The following is a 26,983-nucleotide window of genomic DNA, read 5'->3' as shown; positions in this document are numbered from 1 at the left end:
ACATATTTTTTAAATTTACGATCTTTCTTAAAAACATATACATATGCACTGCGCAATATTATTTAAATTAATGCAATTGATTTATTTATAAATTTTTTCATCATTGTTTTAAAATGATTTTTATTTCCTATATTTTAACAACAGAACTAATATTACTCATTCCAACGATCATACCACATAGAAACTACTGGTTCTCGTTCGATCACCAAAATCAAGATATGTCGGGCACAGTTAGTACTTGGATGGGTGATCGTTTGGAAATATTTGTATGTTGATGGTTTTTTTTTTCCTTTATATATATTCTATCGATGTATTTATTATTTTTTATTATTCCACATATGATTTGCTCATATAATTTTTCAATATATAATGATCTCTCATTTTTAACGTATAGTTCAATTGATATTGGTTCCTTTATATAAGTTTTGTATTGATTTATTTTATTATTTGCATATTATACTGTCATTTATGATATGCAGAACTAATTAAAATAATATAACTGATTCATGATAAGAAATATTTTATGATAATAAAATGTAAATGGAATATATAAATGGAAGTATGATAAAAATGGAAATGAAAATAATGAATAAGAATTTTGAGATTGATAATTATGAGACTATTGGTCATAACTAATATTTGATTATAAATGAATATTTAAAACATAAAAATCTACTAAAAAAAAAAAATAATTTGTATAAAAAAGTGGATTTCTAATTATTTCCAATTTTGATTATCCAACCATGGTTCGATTATCCATGAATTTCAATTTATTTATGTTGTTTATATTCTGTTTAAGTTAATCGAAATCTTATTTTAATGCACATATATTCACATTATATATAAATATTGTATTTCATAATTTTTATTCTATATTTTAGTTTAGTTTAGGAAATTTAATCTATTTTTTTATTTCAAGCTGAAGTGTAAATATTAAACTTTTTCTAATCTTTATTTATATTGGGCAAAATGATGTACTTGAGCATAGAATAAAATTAAATATCTATATTATGTAGAAATAAAAATGTTAAAAATGTTTCATTTAATATTTTTTCTTAAAATTATTAGATTGTACAATACATTGTCAATCCATAAAAATTATGCACTAATGTAGGAAAAGAATATTATATAAATTTTTTATTATTATTTATAAAGAATATTTTGTTTATATATCTTTATCTCTAACTCTTTTTAACATTAGAATTATAGTATTTTATAAATTATATACATAAATGATAATAATTAAGATAATAGTGATGTATTATAGAAATAATATAATAAATAAATATATAATTGAGGTATATGTAAATCTATTTTTATATTAATAAAATATAATATTAATTTAAAAAAAATTTTTTACTTTTATCAATAATTATAAAATAAAAAATGTTTATTGTAATGTTGATTTTAATATTTTTTATATATTTTTAATTATATATATATTTTTTATTATATTTTTATATATTTTTAATTATCAATATTATTCATATAATTATATAATATAATATAATTTTTATAATATAATTATTTATATAAAATAGTTTTATTATATTTTTTATATATTAATAACTTTTATTTAAAAAAAAATTACAATGATTTTAAATGAATATTTTTTTTAATTTTTGTTTAATTTTATTTTTTGTCAGTTTAGTAAAAACGGTATTTTAATATTTTTTATTTTTTTTGTAACTAAATATTTTTTATGATTTTTATTTTCTATTTTTTTCCATTAGTAGAATCTAAAGTTATATATACATAAAACATATATAATTTCTCTTATATCTTTCTTTGTTAAATAATAAAAATAATAAAAATATCCATCTTTTATCTATTATTATTATTATTATTTTGCATATTTTAATTCATGATTTTAATTGATTATTTTAAATTATTATTATATTACATCCACTTATAGAATATTAATATATTCATATTAACTAAAAATAAATACTCATATCATATTCATATATTTAATATTTTGAAAAATCTATTCCAAAGGATTCCAAAGCACAAAAGAAATATAAAAATTGATATAAAAAAATTATTGATATAAAAAAAAATCCATTAAGATTTATTTATTAAATTATATTATATAATTAAATTGTTTATTAGACGAAGCAAAATATAGAATGCAATAATTCGACATTTTTGTATACAATTTTGTTTTAATTTCTAGAATCAACTCTCAAAGATATCGAATATATTAATGAATATATTAACAATTATAAAAATAATAAATGCAAAATTTATTTTTTAATTATAAAATAATTTATTAAATTTTTAAATCTATTTTTTTCTTAAAAATGTATAATATGTATTTTTTTGAATTTGTTTTGTGAATGTTCAAAACTTTTATCTTGAAAATGAAAATAATTATTGAAATGAAATAAAAAGAAAATAAAAAAAGGATTCTTTAAATTTCTTTAACAAAAAAATTCTACCGATCTATTTTTGATAAAAGAAATTTTTACTTGATTTCATCCAAGTGAAAATGACTATCCTTGAAATGTTCTTTTTAATTTTGAAAAAGAGAAAATCTTACTTTGAATTTTTAATATTAGAATCGTTTATTTTTTTAACGTTTTAATTGTTTTGAAGATTTTATAAATAATATTTTTTATTGAATTTATAAAAGAACATTTATAAAACATTTAAATTTTATGCTAAAAAATAATTTGCTATATATTCGTAATACATAATTTATTTTTTTTAAATAAAATAAAAAAATACTGTTTATAATGCATTCAACTTTTATTCAAGTTTTAGATTTTAAATATTTGCTATATTTAATTATGACATTTGTGAAATCGATCATTTCATATATAACAATTTAATATATGTAAAGATTTGATCTGATTTATATTAGCTATTTACTCAAATGGTATTTATCTACTGGGACAGATTAACAGCTTAGGATAAATGCAGATGAGAAAATCGGGAACATGGCAAATATACCAAATACTTGTATTTATTAGAGGCCAGAATATTCAATCATATGGGTATATATATGCCCAAAATTATACAGTTAATCAGTTGTATTTAGAATTAAATTTGAACGTGCAAACTAAGTGGAATAAATTACAATCACACATTTACATACATATATGATTTGCTAATATTATTTCATTTATCAATAGTTGAATTGTTTTAATATAATAATAAATATTACTACGTTACAAATTTAAAAATATGACGTAATTCTTATCCGTCTTCATTCGCTATCGGAATTTATGTCGGTCGCCATCGTGTCGCCAGTCATTCATGCAATGAATACATTAAACAATTTGCGTGTTATGGATTCGGGAAAGTGCAAAAAATATGGTTGTTAACAGAAAGAGATCTTAAATAATTTCAAAAATAATCTTAAATAATTCAAAATTATTTCTTGTCTCTAATTCATTCACTTCTATATTTTATATTATGTTTAAAATTATAACTTCATGGTATAGGCATAATAAAATTAAATTTATATAAAAAAATATTAATATAGTTGAATATCTTTGGAAGATCGATTGGAGAATAAAACAAATACAAAAATGTCAATTGATTCTACTTATTTATTATTAAGTTATAAATAAATATACATAAGTTATTAGGTATGTTTCATAGAGTTTATATAAATTTTAAATGTACAATAAATTACAGAATGCATATGATATGCAAAAAAACAAAATATTTCAAATATATTATTATAAAATTTAAAGAATAAGAGAAATTTTTATTTGAATTGTATTTCTTGTTTATAAATGTTGTTTTATTTTGTATAAATATTTGCAATCTAATTATTAATTAATTAATAATTTAAATTCGCCTTAAATGAAATTATGTTGAATTATGGCTGAGATAAAGCAAGATAGCGGTATGACAGAAACAGAATAGTTTTATTACATTTATCTCGCTTTACATATATCTTACTCTAATGCAAAATTCAATTATTTATAATTCAATAAATAAATAAGTTTTAAACAATATTTTTGTATTTTTTTTGAGAATCAACTTTTTAAAAATATCTCGAATATATTAATATTTTGTATATATGTGTATTTAATTTCTTATTATAAATATAAAAATAATAAACTCTTTTTTGAAAGATAAATAAAATAAAAATATAGCTTTATATCAAAATTAAATTTTTATATTTAAATTTTTATTAAATATTTTTTACTCAAAATAATATTTATTTGGAATAAATAATTAAAATTACCTTTGTACAATAATAGAAGATCGCAAACACACACTTTTTAGATTGGTAATAAATTTTCTTTTTAATTTTTTTTATAATGGGAAAGTAAGGGCCTTTGATACGAAGACCTTTCAAAGACTAAACATAATTTACTCTCAATTTCAACTTTGATTCTGCGAATCGAATAGGGGGCCTTCACCAGGTATAAAGTCTTGGTTAAGATCGGTGTACCAGGTGCGACTGAAGTGCAGAATCGACATTAACACAAAGAAGATTAATTTAACGAGCAATTCGTGCAGAACCATAAACTGTACAGAGTTAATTCCTAATTAGCTTGCCATGGAACACGAACCATTCCGTTTCACAGTTTAATGTGCTGATGAATGCCTATGTACGATATGAATAAATGTATCTGTGCACTTGAATTTATAACCGTGTACAAGTTCCTTATTCTCGTACTGCGTAGCAAAGATTGAATGAAACTGTTAACATTTTCAATTACTTATCAAATAACAATAATTTTTCGATTATTATTTTATTTTTTTCAAAAAAACAGATATAGAATGATAATTATTTATTTGAAAGATTTTTCTCTATTTTGAAAATATTATTAAAGAGTTTTCTTAAAAACTTTATTAATTTACTAAACAAGAATTTAAGGTTAAAAAATTATATTTTTATTCATTTTTAATAAAAAAAAAAAAATTCAAATAATGTTATTATTTTTAACAAATTAAAATTATTAATGCCATTTATAGCTACTTATTAATATTAATTATTAAACTAATTTATTAACATTATTTATAATATTAATAATATATTTATATAAAAATTTTGTATAAAATTAGATATATAAAATTTCTGGAAACTAATTAAATTTTTTATAAATCACTGCATATATTGAATCATTATATTTCTTATAATCCTAAAATAATGAATTCACATAATTCTTTTTTCATGAAAAAAAATATGGATCATTAACGATACATTTTATATCACTTTCAAATAATTTTTTTCTTTATTTAACTTAATTTTAGCTTTAATTTTAGCTTTTATTAAACTTCTTCTTTTTGAAATCTAAAATGGAATAGAGATTATTATTTTAATAAAATTTATATTTTATAAATATAATTTTTATAAGATAAATTTTATAGAAAGACATATAAATTTATAATTATTATTCATAAATTAATTTAATAAATTTATAAATTGAATTTATAAAAAAATTAATTAATTATAAAATGTAAATAATTGAGAAGAATTCTAAAAAAAAAATACATCTTTTCTTTACGAAAGCACATATTATAGATTATAATTTAAATAAATATTACCTATGCAATGTCACATGAATCAGCGTACACGCGTCTTTATAATGCTTTAAATCGAAGTTCGTGCGAATCGCACCTTGCCTTGAAAATCATAATGCGTACTACCGATCAATGAAAAGAAACGAACACAAAGAAGAGAAAAAAAAAGGAGAAAAGATGATATAAGAATAAAAGAAAAAAACGAGAAGGTTTACCTCTGATTTCGGACGTCACACCTTGCGCCATTTGTCGGTGAGAGCCACCAGAAGGATAGCTTGTTGTCCATCATGATCTTCGGAAAGTTGCTAGCAGATGGCCGCCAGATGTCTACCATTTTATCCTGATTGTAGGTCCAGACGAAACCATTCGTGAAAGGTGGTATCTGTTAGCGGATTGATAGCAAAGCTGTCTTTATTCATCATATACGAAGATTTAATCGATGCCGCAGGAAGAAGAACAATCGAAGAACGATAGTTTTAACGATATCCTTCCGTCAATATTTTTGATTAATAGTTAGAAAACGTTATAAAAAACTATAACTATAACAAATTTTAACATTACAATGACACGATGCATGGTATACAATAAATATGTATTTTAATCTCTATTTATATATAATATATAATATATTTTATGTATAACAATAACATACAAATGATATTTTATATATGATATTTAATTATTAAAAGAGAATAGAAATATGCAATATTTTTATTTTATTTATTTTTCTTGAATAATTCTTTTCTAGAATAATTTTATTTATTCTTTTTTAGAATATTCTTAATTTTAAAATAATTATACATACATATATACATACATATGTGTGTGTGTGTGTATGTGTGTATAAATCAAATGAAAAAGTATTCATTTTAAAAATTAAATTATTGCATAAACACAAATATGATAAATGAAATTTATGAACTTTTTATTTTTTCTAAATAAAGAAACAATTGGATAAATAAAAACTCAGATATAATTAGTAATATAAAACAGTATAATTTTTGTTAAAAATTAATGACACGTTTTAATGACATACAAGTCTGAAATAGAATAATATAGTTATAACTTATTTTTTTAAATAATTATATATTTTTAATAATTATATAAATTTCAATCATAATAATTATTGTATTAATCCTAAATTCTAATTTTTTCTTTTTTTTCGTAAATTTATTCTTGATATAATATTTAGAAATTCATTTTATTATTTATTATTAAACTTCAAATATCCTATATAATAGTATACTATTAATACTAGTACATTATCAATTCCATGTTTTATAATTTATTTTATATCTTTATTATATAATGTTAATATATTTGTAGAATATCTTTGAGGAATTGATTCTTGAAGTCAAAACAAATATAAATGTTAATTAAAACTTACATCAAGTTATAACTAAAGATGAAGACAAAAAAAGATTCGAAATTTTATTCTTTATTTTTAACTTTATTTCTTTTCTACATCATTATTTTGCTGTATCTTCTCGTTTTATTTAACAAAAATTCGTTTAATATTCGTTTTAATATCTAAAATTAAGTTGCTTATAACTTAATAAATAAGCTTTGATAAGTATTTTTGCATAATCATTTTTATGTTCTTTTTGATCTATTGATTTTTTTCTATTTTTTTCTTTTAAGATTCTTTTTTTTTTCTAGTATTAATTCTTCTATCTAAATCTATATTATTAAAGTATTATATAAGATTATATAATTATATAAAATATATAAAAAATATTGAAAATTTCTTATATAAATATTATAATTAACTAGAATAAGATAAAAATGACAATATGGAGTGATTTTACATCTTATATAGATTATATAGATTATATATTATATAGATCCTTTCTCACAAGGATAATCTTACAAGTCTCCAATAACGAAATTATAATTTCAGAAGCATCGAATTCGATCCTTGGAATTTCGACATCAAACTATGTTAAAATCATTCACGTGAGAAATTTATTTTAGAGAATAGGATCCTTTAATACTTGGTGTCAAACCATTTGTCGGCTCTTCTCAAAATACCGAAGAAAGATTATGGATTTTTGTCCGTTACGAGATGCACCTGTTCATTGATCCCCGCGGCAATTTGCTCAGCATCTTCCATCTTTTTTTTCTTCATTATATTTTCGCTTCGTTAAACAATTTTGTATATCACAAATTGGAAAATATTGATAAATTTTTAGTAATATTTTATATAATATAAAAACATAAAAATACAAAATAAGATAATGTAATATGATATAAAAATAAAATACAAAGTAAAAATATTATATAATATATATATAGCTATTTATATAATATTACTAATGTTTATATAGTTTTTATATAATTTATTGTAGTATTTATTGTAATATTTATTGTAGTAATATTTTAGTAACATTATTGTTAAAAATACTAACAATAAGTACAAAAATACTAACAGTTAATAACATTACATAATAATAATAAAATTAATTACATTTATTTTTTTAAATATCCTATTATAACATTAAATTTTTTATTATTGTATTTCAAGTATACAAGATGTCTTAATAAAATCTTAGAAATTATTTTTAATAAAAACTAATAAAAATAATATTTTCGTTTTATTTAAATTAAATAATCTAGGAAAACTATTTTTTTTTTTATGTAAGAAATTTTTTGGAATGACTGAAAAAGAACTAATAAAGGAAGTTTCTTTAAATTTTTGAATGAAAAATAATATTAATTTGTTATTATTAGAAATTTCATTATTTGAATTTATTACATGCTAAAAAATGAGTCTCTCTCTAAATCATTTAATTCAAAAAAAATTTTTTTTTAATTTTTTAAAACATTTGTTTCTTGTAACATTTTATGTAAATCATTTTATGTTTACATATTATATATTTTTTTTCTTTTAATATATTTATTGCTATTTGATGACAAAAAATTGAACAATTCAAAAAATGAACTTGTTTAATATAAGCAACGAATTTATTAAAAAATATCATTATTTGCCATTAAAAAAAATTCTTTTTGCCATTAAAAAGTATTTTAGTCAATAAAATAATAATATTGATGAGAAATTAAATTCCATATGAATTTTCTAGTTTGTATTATATTAAAATCAAGCTATTATAATTTCTTTTGTATTTCATAGTAATTTTTTAATTTAGTTTTAATATATATTTATATAATTTTTTTATTTTTATTTTTATTTATTTTTTTATTTTTTTTTATTATTCATAGAATATACTAATAGAAATCTATATGATAGATAAATGTAGAATATATTGCAGAAAATTTTAAATTTAAAAAAATTTAAGTACAAATGAAATTATTATTATAGCTGTCAATCAATATACGACGAAAAAATTTAGTTTTTAAAATAAATCTATTTAATAAAAAATATATGTAATATAAATTTACATAATAAAAAATAATATCTTTTTTATTCTTTAATATAATATAAAAATACTTTTTTTTTATTATTTCTTGAAAATATAGCAATCAATTAATATTGATATGATTATTATTAATTGAAATCTAACATTATTGATTGCGAATTGTCAAACATTCAATGATTCAATTTTTCTGCAGTGAATTTCCGCAAAGAGAGGAATAGACATGACGTCATGTACATCCCCACTGTTACTGTTATATTAGGCAGAAATTACGTCACATTATCAAAATTCCGTCAAAGCCAATCGTCACATTATGTTATATGATGTATCTAATCTAGTAATGGCAATAGGGATAATAATGTTATATATTCTTCTCGTATTACATTTCTTTCTCATGAAAATTCATTGAAGGAGAATTGAGTTACTCTTAAAAAAATAGTGTATTATTTTTTCGTAATAAGTAATCTTCATTAGAATAATTAATTAGGATTAAAATAATTTTATTCGAAATATTAATTGATTAATTAATTGTCTGAGTTTTCTCACTACCACAGATAAAGTTGATAACTGGGCCTATCATTAACTTTTTCGTTTTATAGTTTTCATCAATATCGATATATACAAATAACAATTGAATGATTGTCTAGAAATATATTTTACAAAAAAAGAAATGTAAGAACTATTGATTTTTCACTAAATATAGTTTGGAGAACGTAACATTCTTTCATATTTTTATTGCGAAAAATAAATAAAAATTAATTTATTGATTGTAAATCCGAAAAATTAAGTATATCAACTGTATATTAACTATATAACTATATATTTTAATGTTAATATGATTAATATGATATATATTTTGTAATAATGATTTTTAATATTGATATATATATATTTATATATTTTTATGATATAACAATTTATATAGAATAATTTTACTATACATATTAATTTGTACAGTAATCTTGCTGACAAATATATATTTATTTATTAAATATTAACCGATTTTCTTTCTATGATAATTTTCTATAGTAAAGGGATTGACCAATTTTACTTCTTATATTGCAGTAATAAGACGATTAAATATTGAACGCTTTTGTTTTTCGAATTTCGTGATAAGCTGGATTTGGATCAATTTTTAATTTGTAATGTGTGATCTTCTGGATTTTAATTAAAATTTCCTTGAAATATCTGACTATTAAAAAAGATTATTAAAAAATTAAGAAAATATTATTGTAAAATAAAACTTAATAATATTTAATAATGCAAATAGAACAGTGTAAGAATATTGTTCTATATATACTTATAAAATAATATAATATATTTGAATATGATATAAAAAGAAATTATAAAGTTTATTTATATATTTATTCAAAAAATTTTAAGATAATAGTATCAAATCTAATATCTTTGTAATAAAATTAATAATAGAGAATAATTGTATAATAGAGAATATGAAATTATTCTTTCTAGTTTTGAATTGTTAATGTAAATATGAACACTAGCAGCATTGAAATATCAAATGAAAAAACATTAATATAAATATATATTATATTATTAGCTAAAAATGAATGTGTAGATTTTAATTAAGATATAAATAAGTATATAAAAGCTATAATAATTTATCATTTTCTTTATTACATTTATAAATAAATTAATTTAAAAATATATATATATATTAAAAATATATTATCTACGAGTAAAATAAAAAGAAAATATATTAAACATAAAAAGAAATAAACTTAAGTGTCTATGTAAATTTAAATTTTAAATATTAATACTATTTTAATTGATATACAAGATAAAATATTGAATATTAAATATTATAATTGGTAATTTCTGAAATAATTTTAAGCAACATTTTCTTTGCAAAAATTTTCTTTATGGCTTAAGAAATTATTAACAAAAAACAATCAATTAGCACTTAGGCTTCGACCGTTTTTTCGAGATATATTACTTGAACTTATTTATACTTGATTGGCAATACTCAATGCTACTGTCATTGTAAATGGACTAAGCTCCTTGATTGACCAATATTTTTTTAAATAAGTTTTTTTAAAAAAGAAAATATTGATTAAAATTATTAGAAATCAGTTTATGGATGTTCTCACATTTTTGAGATATTTTATATTATTATATATAAAAACAAAAATTAAATAATAATTAAAAATTAAAAATTAATAATGAATTAAAAGAAATAAATTATGAAAAATTATATTTATAATAATTAATAATAAAATTATATTTATAATTCTTTATTTTTTATGTTTATATTAATTTTTATATTTTTTAGAAATATTTTTATTATTTTAAACTTAAATATTATATTTTATATTTTACATACCATAGTAGTCTAATAAAATAAAGAAAAGATAGATTTAGGAATTTGAAAAATATTACAATGAAATAATTATCAATTATAATAAATGTTATAATAAATGATTATAATAATTTGAACATATAATTAATGTTAAACAATATTATAAAATGAGAAATATTTTCGTAAATGAATCCGAACAGAACAACAGATTCTTAATTAAATCTTAATAAATGCTGAAATTATTAGAATACAAAAAATTAGTTTTTTTTAACAATCATTTTTTTATATTATATTCAATTAAAGAAACAATTTGGAAATATGATAGTTTAAATGTATATATAATAGATTCAATAAATTATAAATATGAATATATATGCTTTATTTTTTTGAGTTTTCATAATTTGATCACATTTTAGGTTTATTTTTATTTATTTTCTTATTTTAAAATCATTTAATATCTTGATAATGACCATAATTTATAAGCTATATATTTTGTTTATTAAAAATATTCGAATGTTATATTTTTCACTATAAATTATGATTTTATATTGATAATAATATAATCAATACATCAAATGTTTTTTGTTCAATATTAATTTAATTATTACTTTATATATATATAATTAATAATAATTATATAATTATTAATTAATTAATTATTATAACTAATAGAAAATTTAAATAACTTTTGGAAAATTAAATATTTTATGTAAAATTTAATTTATATTTATACATAATTGCATTTCATATTAATTCCTTTAAATATTGATTTTGTTGAAAATATTTATTGATAATATAATTGTTGATAATATAAATTCGATATTCAATATATAATATTAAATATTGCAGTAATAGTCTATTATGGGGGGAAAAGGGAGGGAGAAAATTCAAATTTATAGTATGTATTAAAAAAATTTAGACAGATAAAAAAAGATTATATAAATTGATATCCGAAAATGATTTATTGAAGAATAATAAATATTCAAGAATTTATCAATTATTTTGGCAATTATAATAAATTTTCAAAATTTCTTCTTTTTAAAAAAATTTAAAAAAAAATATAAACTTCAATTTATCGAAGTAATGATTATCCAACTCTATCGAATATTTCTGATTTTAAAAAAATATTATGCATATTTTTTAGTTGTTATTTTTATGATAATGTAATAAAAAAAATAATTTTGAGAATACATCCAAAATATATTTATGATCTTGAAATAATTTTGAAATCAGAAATATGAAAATAATTAAATATTTATAATTTTTAATAAAAATTTCTTTATAAGATAAATATATTATTGATTTAAAATTGATTTTATCGTATAAATCCATACAAAAATTTAGCGTTTGATTGTGAAATTGGAAATGGAAATTGAAGATTTGATTTGATTGTGATCAAAAAATGAATGTGTAAACAACAAAAGATTTTGTACATTTTTTAAATAAAATTAAAATATTGTAGAAATGTTTCTGTGAAAGTTAAACACGATTGAAAAACAAAGTCTTCGATACAACAATATTATAAAATAATATCATTATAAAATTGTATTATAAAGTGTATTAATAATAAATAATTAATAAACAAAATTGTATAATAAAAATATAAAATCAATATATAATAATACAAAATGATATAAAAATGACACAAATAAAAATCTGTTAATTTATTTCTATTCTTATTTTTATTTAATAATGAAAAAAATTTACAATTGTTAATTAATATTGATATAATGATTCATATTTTGTTTATATTAGATAAGACTAGTTATGAATTTTTTAATGTAGATATTAAAGAACTAAATTCTTAATTCTAATTATATGTAATGTTATAATAGAAAATTATTTGAAATATACATAAACAAAATGTAGAATATTAATTTTTATTTTTATATTATTGATTTTTATACGTGTACATACAAATAATAAAAAATATAAATATAAATATAAATTAAAAATCATTTTAGCTTTAAATTGACGTTAATGATTAAAAATTATTTACAAAATATTGATGTAACAAAAATAAAAAATTTCATCCAAATTCTAAGAAAAATAAAAATACATGCATTATATAAAATTTTTCACATATTTGAACATATTTGTCTTTAAATTTACAACTTATAATCAATTAAATGCATTAAATATTATATATCATATACATTATTATACATACATGTATATATCATGTCAAAAGTTTGAAATTCATATATTTTGTTTTAAAAATTTAAATATTCAATCAAAAAAATTTTCAATTTAATTTTAAAAAATTGTAAAGAATTGTTGAAATAATTATCGATATTCTGCAGGAAATTTTCATTAGACAAAATTAATAAAAAATGTAATAATTGTCATTGAAAATATGATAAAAGTTTTGGTTATTAATATACTTCAAATAATTTGAGATTTCAAACATTTCAAACTTATAATTTAAATATATAATATATAATAATTTAAATTAATCATATTTATATAAATATAATTAATTTATATATTATATTTATGAAATGTATAATTTAAATAATAAATAAGATATCATGATGTAATAATATAAAGAAGATACGACAAAAATAAAATAAAATTTTCTTATTTTTTCTCATCCTAATTATTTCTATTTTTGTCATAATACAATCTAAAATGCAATTCAATTTTTGTATGGCTTATTCTATTGTTCTCTCTTTTTTTCTCTCAATCCTTCTATATTTTTCTCTTTCTATTTCTATTACTCTTTATCAATCTCTTTTTCTTCTGACTCACATTGCAGTACTCAAGCATAATTTCGGATCAATGCACCTTGTTGAACCTATTTCCGTTTCATAGACGAACGTATACGTGTTAATATATTCATGGTACACTTTTCAAAGATAGAAAGAAATTGTATTAGAGATTTATTATATTAGTCAACAAAAAAAAACTAACAAAAAATTAGTATATAAAAATCTCAATTAAGATATTTTTAAATTATAAAATTTAAATTATAAACAATTTACATTTATTATATCAGATAGCAAACTCTCATATAGAATATATTCATTCAATTATTATAATTATAATTGAATTTTCAGTTTATTTATCTAAATTGAAATATTTTTTATATATATAATTAAATTAAATATTTTAGTATAAATTATTTAGTATTAGCAATTATTCATATTTAGTATTAATTAAATTCATTAATATAATTAAATTGTGAAAATCTATAAGTAAAAATAGTTTTTAATATATAGTAAAGAATTATTTCTTGATACTAATTACTTACTAATAATTATTTATTAATCATGAGAATGATATCAATATAAAAAAATATAATAATTATGTTTTATTCATTTTAATTTGAATTAAAATAATCCCGATATATTATATTTTTCTTTCTTGGATTTTTATATTTGTATATATAAAGTATAAAAATATTTTGAAAGTTGAAAAAAAAATTTGAAAAATTTATGAAAAATCACATATATATTATAAATTTTTGTTATAATTGTGTTATTATTGATACAATTTATATAAACTATATATTTGAACTTTCGAAATTTTAATCAGATTTTAAAAAAAGAGAAATTAGATATTGCCAATTCGATGTGAATTTAAAATACTGACTATGATGATATATTAGGTTTAGAATTTAATTCACTGGCTTTGTAACATTATAACATTTATAATTTTGATTTAAATATTTGTAACATCTATTTGTAACATTTTATAAAATATAAAAAATATAATATACTACTATATCTTTCTATACACTATTTGTATTATTATATTTATATATCTATATTATTATACATATCATATTGCATATTTTATATATTAGAATTGAGATATTATCTCAATGTAACTTGTTAATAGATAATTGTTAATAGATACTTTTCTTTTATTTATAAAGATGTTTCGAGCATAATAATAAGTTTTTTGCGCATTTTTTAATATGAATTTATTTTATGATTTTTAAAAAAAACAGATAAAATAAATTATATGATAATAAGAGTAATTTCAGTATATTAAAGAAAATTTGAAATATTCATGTTTCTGAGTATGATAAAAAAAAAATAAAATAACAAATCGATATATTTTGTAACATTTATAATTCTTGTATATAATTTGCAACAAAATGAAAAAAAACCGTATTTAAATAAAATTTCATGTTCATTTGCAAATCACATTGTCTTAAATGCATAAAATCGACATTTTTTTAATGCCATTATGATGTACAAAGTTCAATCGAAAAATTTCCTGTGGATATCAGGGAATAATGCTAATATCGATATATTTTTAAATATGATTTATATAAATATATTAAATGTTTGAAAATATCTGAATTTCAAGCATAAAGATATAGAGTTTTTAAATATTAATGTGATTTTCATAATGTGTTTTAAGGTTAATAAAGTATATATAAAATCATATTTGTAAAATTAAATTTATGTCATCGCTATATATATATATCTTAAATCCTATAATTTTTGTATATATTTTTGCTGTTCACAGATAAAACGGATACACTGTATAATTACATATTTTGTATATCACTGCAGTCTTATTTCATTCTTTGAACTATTCGATCCATTAGAACATTTGTAACTATCAAACTATAAATAATATGAAATAAAAACTTTTTTAATGTTTTTTATTTCATAACTTTAAACTAACTCTTTTTTCCATTTGTTAGATTCTCTTTTAACACTTAGTCGTTTTGACTTTATTATCAAAAGACAATAAGGTCTAAAAACAAATAGTGGATACTAATTCTTTTATTGTAAATATAAATTTTACAAAATAATATAGAGACTCATTCTGAAGTATAATAAAATTTCGTGAAATATTATAATATATTTATGTATACTTTTAAATATTAGTAATCATAAAAGAATATAATAAAAGAGAAATGATCTTTTATATAAAGCATATTTAATCAAAAAATAAATAATGAAAAAAATCTTTTTAAAATATACAAATTATTTTACAAAAATTTCAAGATGGTATGTATTATAATAATAATTATATATAATATAATATAATAATTCTTAACATTTGAGAAGGTATACTTCATGAGTTTAAGAAGTCTTATAAATGATAAAAAAAATATCATAACATTTTTAATTCACATATTTAATTACCTTAAGTAATAAAAATTTTTTAAATTGACTTTTGATCAGTTAAATCAGCTAATTGTGTTATCACTATGCGTCGTGTTTTCGTTGAAGAAGTCTGCTACGCAAGTGGATACTGTATTACTATACTGCATTATACTGTATTCTACTGTACTGTCGTGCACATAGTTGAACATTCTCACTTTATCACTTACTCCATCCAATGCAAAATTAAATTATTTATGACTCGATAAATACATACATATACATATATATGTACATATGAATTACATAGATATATTCGTATGTACATATGAACTTCTTTCATCGTTTCAAAGTGTGAAAGAAGTCTTATAATCATTCCTTTATTTTCATAAACACTTTCAGTTATATGCATGTATTGATTTAAATATATAATTTAAACATATGTATATCTATTTATCCTTACACAAGAAAATTATTATCAAAATTTCTCTGAAGTGAAATATATGTTTTCTAATAATTCGTTCATTTTAACTATTCATTTATTTACGATTTTATTATCCGTTCTAATCGTATTGTTTTCCATTGTACTTTTATAGGTAATGAAATCAAATTTTAATTGAACTTGTTTCGAGGTTATACAGCTTTCGAGATTATACTCTGAGGTATGCTTAGTTTATTGGTGTACGACAATGCTTAAGTGCGGTTTTAACATCACGTTTATCTTGCGTACAGCTGAACAGGAAATTTAAGATGCGTACTAAATACAATAAAATATTCTATAAGATAATAATTGAAGTATATAAGAAATTCAATGTAATTATAATCTGTTGTAAATTGTTCTTTTTTATACATCATTAACAATCTTAATACACATTCGAAAACGTTCATTTAAATCTTATAGAGCATTGAGACCTGAAGGTATTGATAGGCTCCTTCCTATAAAAGAGGAGAACGCGCGCTTAAGTCGTTCAATCGTAGAAGGTGAGTAGCAGTGTTTAAGTTTAAACAATCGTTGAAACGATAACTTGTAAGTACCATCTCGTAACAGGGAATTCTCATAACTTTCATAAACTTTATTTTAAATTTTGTGTTTATTTTTATGTTTTTTTTTTAAGCAATGTACTTTTTGCGTATATATATCGTTTTCAAAAAAACATCGCAATAGTATGTATATATTTTAAATTATTTAATTATATATACATAATCTTTCATTTCAGATACAATATAGGTTCCTTCAAGAAAATAAATATGTCGAATATAAAAATCATTGCGATATTAATCGCAATTTTTTGTTTGACAAATCATTTAGTTTTAAGCGATTATTGTTACACTGATGATACAGATCCCTTTATGCACTTCGGTCCATACACACGTAATCATATTGTTCGTGGTGCAATAACTAATCCTCATTTGCCAAGTAGGTAATAGATTGTTACCTTATATCTAAAAAACTCAAATAATGCATAAATTATATTTTCTACTTACCTTCGTTATATTTTTTTTTTTTCACAGATTGTAAACTTCGCCAGATTTGGATGTTAGCTAGACATTCAATTAGTAGTGATAACAATTACTGGTCGCCTCATGTACATGAACTCTTGCAAAAATATCATAACAATATCTCCGAGAGCTATGACCTAGGCGGTAAGTATAATATAAATATTTTTAATCAGTTCATAATTTTCATATAATGTTATATTTATTATTAGGAGTTCATTTATGTGCAAAGGATATTGAAAAGCTGAGAGAATGGAAAAAATATGAATTTCTAGATGATGATAATCTTAAGCTATTGATAAAGCAAGATAAACAAGATATGTTTTCTCTTGGTATACGATTTAAAAATTATTTCCCGAATTTTTTTGAATATGACTCAGTTGATTCTTTAAAACATGAATACCTTGTAAGTACTTTAAATTTAATAAATATATTTACAAATTTTTATAATAATTGACATTTGATCTATATATAGTTTAGAGGAATTGAACAATTGGGAACAAAAGATAGCATAAATAGCTTCATAAATGGTCTGTTTGGTAATGTAACTTTTGATATAAAAATAAAGAAGAAAGATAATTTATTGCAAGTTCGTATAATATTAATTATTAATTGTTAAGATAACTTTTAATTTTACAAATGTTTAATGTATAATAATTTACAGTTTCATAATATTTATCAGCCATTTTTGAAACATAAGAGTGCATCACAAATGAAAGAATTTCATAAATATATACAATCTGCAGAATGGAATGAAATGCTTGCGAGTATTAGTGATCGACTCGGTTATTCGTCACCACTTCCTTTTAGTATAAAATCTTATTTTACAATTAAAATTAAAATTTAATCTTTTTTTGTTTTAAACGAATTTTTTATTAATTCCATTAATCAATTTTATTTAGGTACTATCAAATCTTTTTATCGTACTTGCACCTTTGAGACTATTTATTACGGGTCATCTCCCTGGTGCGCCATTTTTAGAAAGGAAGATCTGGAAAAGATTCAATTCAGCGAAGATTTGATGTCTTATTATAATTCAGGTTATGGTCAAAACATGAGACAAATTGTTGGATGTCCAATGATAAAGGACGTGTACAATCATTTTCGGTAAGTATATATAGAAAATCCAAAAGAATTGGACCATGTAGGTAAGATAGACTATTATAATTTTGAAATATCTTTTTAATATTAAAATTATTAATTGATTTTAGCTCTTAGTTATATAAATAAATAAAACTTTATTTATTAATTCATATTTAATTCATAATTGATAAATATTTCAAATATTTTTTTTAATTTAAATTAAATGTAAAAATTTTTCATTCTCGTGAGATATAAAAATACATTTTATTAAATTTTTCTATAATATATCAATTAAAAGTATTTCAAATGGTTTTTAATTCAAAATTTGTTAACAAATTTATTAAGTATATAATTAAAATTTGTTAAGTATATAATTAACTTTAAACTAGACTTTCGTTTAACATATAATGGAACTTGATCAGATGGGAAGGGGTTAATTGGACCATTATTTTTGAATGTGACAGTATATGCAAAAATATATTGAATGTTGAAATAAAAATGAAGAAAAATAGATGATTGGATAAAATTTTGTAACTATGATTATGTGAAAATATACAATAATGTATACATAAAATATGAAAATATAAAATAATCGAGAAAAAAATCTTAAATTATAAAATAAAATATTATTATAATAAATGTAAAATTCTATTTTTTTTTAAATGATTAATTATTATTTTTTCATATAATTTTATCTGTCCCATATAATTTATTTCAATTACTTCATTACAATTAATTCTAAAAAATATTTAAGATAAATATCCAAAAGATATCTATTTTTAAGAAAAATATTACAATTTTTTTTTATAATATGTTCAGCATTACTAATACAATATATAGGAATATATTATATCATAAATTAAAATTTTTTTTAATAATTATAGTCATAAATCCATTTTAATAAAAAAAAATGATTTATTTTTCCCAAAATTACTTTAATATAATATAGTTGATAATAAATTACATAGAAATTACACTTAATAAATCGAAATATATATAATATCATCAATAATAAATATCACATCATATATTACATGTGAATATTTTAGAAATTTTGAGGATGGATATGGTGTAGACGAACCGAAAGGTATTTTTTACTTTGCTGATATTACCGCGATTCAACTTTTGTTATCAACAATTGGAGCTGCAAAAGATCCAGAACCTTTGTTAGCTAAAAATTTCATCCAAGCAAGAAACAGAAAATGGTATCAGGCTCATATAACACCGCTCTCTGCAAATTTAGTGATTATGTTGTTTAAGTATGTCCATGATTATTTAAATTTTTTCTTAATTATTTAGATTAATTTATTCTTTTCTTATTATATTGCTAATATTATTTTCAGATGTAGTAAAGATTACAAGGTGAACTTGTACTTAAATGAAAAACCGTTAGATATCGATTGTTGCGAACACGGCATATGCGATTGGAATTTTCTGAGGAACAAACTAGAAGAAACTGTGTTCAACTGTAAAGCGGACATATGTCATGATTAATGTACATGTTAAATCCTGTTTTAAAGATATAGTATTTAATAATCTAGCAAAAGATAAGAATAAAAATAAGATAATAGTGAGGATGATAGTATACTTTTGTTAAAAATTGCGTAGAAGAAATGACAATATGACAACTTGAACGTGTATGTTGAAATCAATAAAGCTGATATGATGAAGAATACGGTCATATCCTATGATGCCTTTAAATTCAGTTACAATTACTTGATATTGTCATTTAATTTTCAAATTTGCATATACATCTTTATTGTCAATTAAATTGACAAATTATATACATATTGTTTAATTATATTTTATATTTAATTATATGTTATATACATATATTGTTTATTTATTCAATATGTCATTTAATTTTTTAAATATAATGTACACATCGTATTAAAGTTAAATTAAAATATTAGGATTAATGTATTAGTAAGTACCAATATGCATTTTACACATATTGTTCAAATTTTTTTTAATAAATTATACAACGCACCGAGCAATTTTTAATTAATGTAATTTATCATGGATAGACATTTTAATATTAGAGATATCAAATTACAGATATTTTATTTTTTTTAATTATTAAATCTATTTTTTTTAATTTAGTTTTGTTTATTCAATATAAATATCATTTTATAATACATGTAATTATTTTCATAATAAAGAGTGAAGAATTATATCAGAGTTTTCAATTCCAATTCCACTTTTTAAAGTTTTATTCCAGATTATGAACTTAAGATCGCTTGAAAAAAAGAATGTAAATAAAAAAAAATTAATAAATATATTATATGAAATATATAGTATATAATATTAAGAATTAAGATTAGGAATTAAAATTAAGATGGCCTTTAAAGAGAATGATTCACTAGACCAAAATGAAAACAAAAATTATAATGTATAATGTATAAAATACAAATGTTTTTGATTTCGATAATTTTTATATATATTATAGAAATCGATATTTTTTAAAAATGAATTCATAATTTATGTTCATAATTTATCAAATTAGTCTTGACTTTTGTTAAAATTTTCATTCTCAAGTTCAACATTATACACACTAAATCTCTGTTCTTTTGATATATAGAAGATATAAAAAGATAGAAAAAAATAAAACGAATAGAAGATTTTAAAAATGCTAACATTTCTCTTTTTAAGTAGATAATATCAGATTCATAGCCTTTAATGCAATCATTCTCTTGATCGCAAAACATAACAAAACAAAATAAAATATAACTCAGAGATTCACATTCATTTATTTAATGATAATTCATATCATATTAGCTCTTTAAGAAAAATAAAATTACCAAGAGACATAAGAAAATACAATTATATTACATATTAATTATATTATATAATCTCAAATATACATACATATACACACATATATATATACAAGGGTGCCAATAAACATCGTAATCTAAACGATCAATCTGCACTAGTAACAAATATTGAGTACAAGTGGTCGAGATAAAGGTTTATCAACTGATTCACTGAGCTATGTACGATATTTTTATATACATGATTAAAAGAAACAAGTTTCTATGTAAAAAAATATTCGATTTCTTTAATTTGAAATCTTATGAGTATGATTTGATTTGTTTCTTTTGATTTTGTTAAGTAGATTGAATACAATGATTCTATGGAAATACTATGGATTTAAATAAAATACACAACGATTCATTTATAGATTTAAATAAAATATTATATAATGTCGAATATCTTGGAACTTGTTCGAAATAAACTTCTTTTTATTAAATGAATGTATCATATATTATAAATATATATAGTATTTTATACTAAAATTCGGAAATAATTAATTGTTTATTTAAAAGGATATAAATTCATCATTTTTTCATTAAAATGATACAATACTGCCATATATCTAGTTGATCATTTTCATTTTATTATTTTTTATCATCTCTTAAACTTTAATAAATTTAAAATATTTATATTCATTAGCCATATAACCATATATATATATATAACAATATATATAACAATATATATATATATATATATATAAATATAGATATGTTTATTTCAAAATTTCAAAATTATATTATTAAGAAATATATAATTATATTTATATTTTATTAATGAAAAATTATTATTGATATTAATCATACATTTTTTATTTTTTTATTGAAATGTATCTATATACTATCAATAAAATCTATTTATTTATTGTTATCTATTGCTAAAGTATTTATAATTTATTGTTATTATTATTTGACTGTGTATTGCAATTGTTTTGGTTTATATCATATTTGTTATATTATTTTTTTTTGCATATTTTTATTGCATAAAATTGCATAAAATATGCTTTGATATTTAAAATAATATAAAAATAAATAATATAAAAATATTTAAAATAATTTATTTTATAGATATAAATTTGTATATTTGTTAATTGCATATAATTGGACATTATCTATTACTACATATATAATTTTATTTCTTATAATATATTGAGTATGAATAATAATGAATAATAATAATAATATTTGATATCGTTACATAATTCTAATTAAATAATTTTGTAGTTGTTTCATCAAAGTTTTAAAATAGTTTTATGTATTATTAATAATTTCCCATTTTTCAATTATTTTATATTTTTCTAATTATATAATTCTGTAAAAATTCCCAATAAAATTATTTTTAATTCAATGAAATGTAACAGAATTGTACATAAATGAATTGTTTACGTTGTATCATATCATTATATCTCTTTTTAAATTTAAAAGTTTAGATAAGATTTATGGAAATTATTAATTTTTTAATAACAATAGTGGAGATTTTTTAATAATTTTACAGATATTTTCCCTATTTTGTAAAATATTTCATGCAATTAAATTTATTGTATATTTATAAATAGAAATAGTTTTTTCATAATCACTCATATATCATTCTATTTATAAATAGAATATAACAATAAAATTAATTTGCTAAAATATATATTTTTGTGAGAACTTCGTATGAATTATAGCAGCGTATTTAATAAGAAAATAAAAAATTTATAATGTGTTAAATTTTAAGATAATCGTGAAAAAATGGATAATAATGGATAATAAAAAAAAAAGATATTTATCCATATATCTATAAATTAAATGACATTTTTCGAGTTTTTTATATGTTTTGGAATAATTTTTCAACAAATATTTATTAATTAGAATTTTTCTATTATAAACATTTTATGTTTTGTGCATAATGTTCAACTTGATAAATTCTTCATCATTTAACATTGAAATGCACATTCTCTGCTATTATTTTTATGTAATTTCTTATAGTTTGAATCTATTAGATATTTTCTAATATCATCAAAATTTCTTGATATATTTTATATAGCATGATCAAAACTTGTAAATGAATTTATATTCTAACAATATATTATGTGATTTTAATGCAATTACATAATTATATATATTTTTCTATTTTTTGAGTGCTGTATAATTGTAATATTATAATTTATATTTATATTTATATTTATATTTATATTTTTATAAAACAATTGGTTAAATTTATTGGTGAGAAAAAGAGATTAGTGTAATTTCTTGAATTGTTTTTAACAATTTAATAATTATGTTAATTAATTAATATTAATTAACATTAAATATATTTATTAGATTAAAATATAAAATTATTTTTATGATTTAATCAAATACAAAAACAAATACAAAATTAATCAAATACAAAAATTTCCTTAGGCTTAAATTCCATAAAATTATTTTTTATTATTATAACTTAATCAATCAGTTTTTTTAAAATCATCATTAAATATATAGATTTGCAATCAATTATTTCGTTTATTGATATCTCTTTATCATTTATTAATGTAAATAGTCCTAACATAGCTCTTGGTATTTTAAATTTTACCTTCAGTATTCCAAATTAACAAAATGATATTAAAATCTAAAATTATGTTATATTTTGTATCTTCGAAATTTTAGCAAAATTCATATAAAATCATAAAATTAAAATGCAAATAAAAAAATTAGATGATTTATTTAAAGATTTAGCCATAATTTAACTTTTATGATTTTTAACAATTGATATCTATTAAAAAAATTTTGGAAATTGATATTTTATAAATTAAATCAGAAATATTAAAATTACAGTTTTTATATAAATGGCAATAAAAAATCATTTGTTCTTATTATTATTGATATTACTAATATTAAATTAAATAATGTTAATTATTTAGATATCTTGGTATTACCAAATTATCAAACGCATTTTCTTTATATTATAAGATATTATAAGATATTATAAAATATGATATATCATAAGATATTATATTATATTATAAGATGTGAAATGTGTAATAAATTGTTATTTTTTAATTTTAATTATGAAATATTTTAATATTTTAGTTTCGATTGCACAAAAAATTCAATTAGACAATCATATTATAAATAATTATTCAAAATTCATATTGTACTTCAAAAAAGCTCTAATTGTTATTTGAAAAAAACACATTCAAATTGATCTTGAGATATTATCATTCGATTCAAGGACTATGAGTTTTAAATGCTTTTATGCGTCTCTATAATCTTTCTTCTGAATATGTCCTTTTTATCTTCTGCATCCAATCTTGCGGAATCCCAAGGTAGGAGAAGGGAATCTGGAGTTACTGGGAAAACGACCATCCTGGCTTGACGTGTGCTGGGTTATGACCTGAATAGCAGATTACTCGTTTATGAGGCTACGTCCCACCATCCGCCGTTTTATTGAATTCAGGAAATATTCTATGAGCATTGCTGTGTTCATTACTAAAACCTATCTAATATAAAATTCCATTGTATTTGTAATTTAAATTTCAGAAAAAAAATATTTATTTTTATTTCTTTATTATATATATTTAATTTGATTAAAATTAATTATAGAATATATTAATTAAGTAAGTAATTAATATATAATTAAGTTAATTAGTTGATCATTTAAATTGTTACAAAAAAATTACTATACAAATAAATAATGTTTATTAGATATTAATTATGCGGTTAACTAATTGAACTCGTATTTCAGTAATTAAAAGATTTACAGACAACTTCATTTTTTTATATTTTATTAGAAGAGTCTTGCCAAAATCATATCACTCAAATTATATTGCACTAATTTCAATAATTTTAAAATATATTGTTGCAAACATTTTTAAATAAATTTGTCTTACAATAGATTCTGAAAGATTTTAGTTTTTGAAATATATGTATAAATTTTTATGAATTCATCCAATAAATATCTTTTTATATATTTGGAAATTTCCTATCAATATTGATTTTAAAAATTCAATACATGAGCAAGTTCTTTCTCTGTATCTCTATTCAAAAATCTAATCCAACTTAACATAATCGGTTAGATAGAATAAATTTGGATTACATTTCTAGATTAAGTTAAATTAGGTAAATTTAATGAATTAACTTTGGGATAATAATACAGAGAGAGAGAGCAATAAAGAGTTATAGCTTTAAATTTTTATAAAGTCAATATTTACTAAAATATTCATGTAATATATCTCTTCGCGATATATGAACAACTAATGAATTGTTGATTAATTGCAAATCCATCGATTGTTATCTATATTACGCATTGCTATTGATAGTAAGAATATTATAATAGAAGAAGCCACCTAGCGGCAACAGTTATTACTAATCACTCTTATTGTTTGTGACTATATTAGGAGAAAGATGTTTTGTGATGTTTCGATTTTGAACAGTTCTAGAAATAACAATTATATTGATATTTAATGGGATATTTGGAATTAGTCAAAATTCCATTTCAAAAATTTTATCGTAATTCATAAAATTTTTTTTTTTAAATAAAATAGTTAAATATATGAGCAACATATATTATATAATAATATGTTAGAAAATAAAATTTTTTTTTGTGTACAAATAATCATATTTTTTGATTTTCAGTGCATAATTTAATATATTTATTTTAAAAGTGAATTTTATCTTCTAGACATTCATTTAAAAAGAATTACTTTGAAGAATCAAAAAATAAAAAATACAACTTTAAAATAGTATTTCATTTATTAATTTTGGTTAAATTTTTTTTAGTAAAGATATAAAAATTTAAAAATTAAACAAATTTTCAAATAATTTTATTTAACTTTTTAATAATACTATACTATGCGATATCGGGTCGTACAAGTTATTTATAAAAATGTGTTTTTATGGTACAATTTAATTATTTACAAATATATTTTATTAATGATTACATATAACTAAACAGAATCATTGATATAATATATATATATGTAGGATATTCTATTTAATTAAATACAATTGAATATCATAATATTAAAGATATTATTAAAAATAATATTTAAATAAATGTTATTTGATTCAAAGAGACAACAAACAAATATAAATAGTAGACAGAAATATAATAATAAATAAAATTTATTTATTATAAACAATTATATAAAATATAAATAAATATAAATAAGATATAATAGTTTTATTATTTTTATTATCATCTCACTTTATCTTCATCTTATTTTATTTAGAACAAAGAATTATGATTTAATAAATAAACTAAAATAAATATTTTTGAATGTCGACTTTTTCTGGGCAAAAATTTTATAAATATATTGATATCCTATATTTAGAGTTATTTAATGCAATAGAAATAATTACAATCAAATATTAATT

At 18.9% G+C, this 26,983-nt stretch overlaps 2 protein-coding genes and 1 pseudogene across 6 annotated transcripts in view; 2 read left to right on the top strand and 1 right to left on the bottom strand.

Moving 5' to 3' along the window:
* The window catches only part of LOC107996991 (multiple inositol polyphosphate phosphatase 1-like), a 34,948-nt gene extending 14,445 nt beyond the window's left edge, over positions 1-20,503 (top strand). Inside the window, exons 2-10 of one of the 3 annotated variants that reach the window (XM_017055327.3) lie at positions 17,152-17,231; positions 17,468-17,667; positions 17,763-17,894; positions 17,960-18,153; positions 18,223-18,336; positions 18,412-18,556; positions 18,650-18,854; positions 19,880-20,089; positions 20,174-20,503. In XM_017055327.3, coding sequence (XP_016910816.1) covers positions 17,499-17,667; positions 17,763-17,894; positions 17,960-18,153; positions 18,223-18,336; positions 18,412-18,556; positions 18,650-18,854; positions 19,880-20,089; positions 20,174-20,324 — 1,320 coding nt within the window. In that variant the 5' untranslated portion in view covers positions 17,152-17,231; positions 17,468-17,498 and the 3' untranslated portion in view covers positions 20,325-20,503. Of the gene's footprint in view, positions 1-17,151; positions 17,278-17,467; positions 17,668-17,762; positions 17,895-17,959; positions 18,154-18,222; positions 18,337-18,411; positions 18,557-18,649; positions 18,855-19,879; positions 20,090-20,173 lie in introns of those variants that run through there. The other 2 variants (XM_017055328.3, XM_017055326.3) reach the window with 2 other exon arrangements.
* The window catches only part of LOC114577416 (uncharacterized), a 285,863-nt gene that overhangs the window by 118,918 nt on the left and 139,962 nt on the right, over positions 1-26,983 (bottom strand). For all 3 annotated transcript variants that reach the window (XR_009832298.1, XM_062083464.1, XM_062083465.1), the window contains one exon: positions 5,706-5,872. Coding sequence is in view for 2 of the 3 variants with exons in the window: in XM_062083464.1 (XP_061939448.1) it covers positions 5,706-5,824 (119 nt within the window). In the remaining variant the exon portion in view is untranslated. The remainder of the gene's footprint in view (positions 1-5,705; positions 5,873-26,983) is intronic.
* LOC114577420 (5S ribosomal RNA) lies at positions 161-280 on the top strand (annotated as a pseudogene).

Source organism: Apis cerana, linkage group LG13, assembly GCF_029169275.1.
Source record: "Apis cerana isolate GH-2021 linkage group LG13, AcerK_1.0, whole genome shotgun sequence".
Classification (NCBI taxonomy): Eukaryota; Metazoa; Arthropoda; class Insecta; order Hymenoptera; family Apidae; genus Apis; species Apis cerana.
Note: the sequence above shows the minus strand (reverse complement) of the source record. Positions and strands in the feature narration are given on the sequence as shown.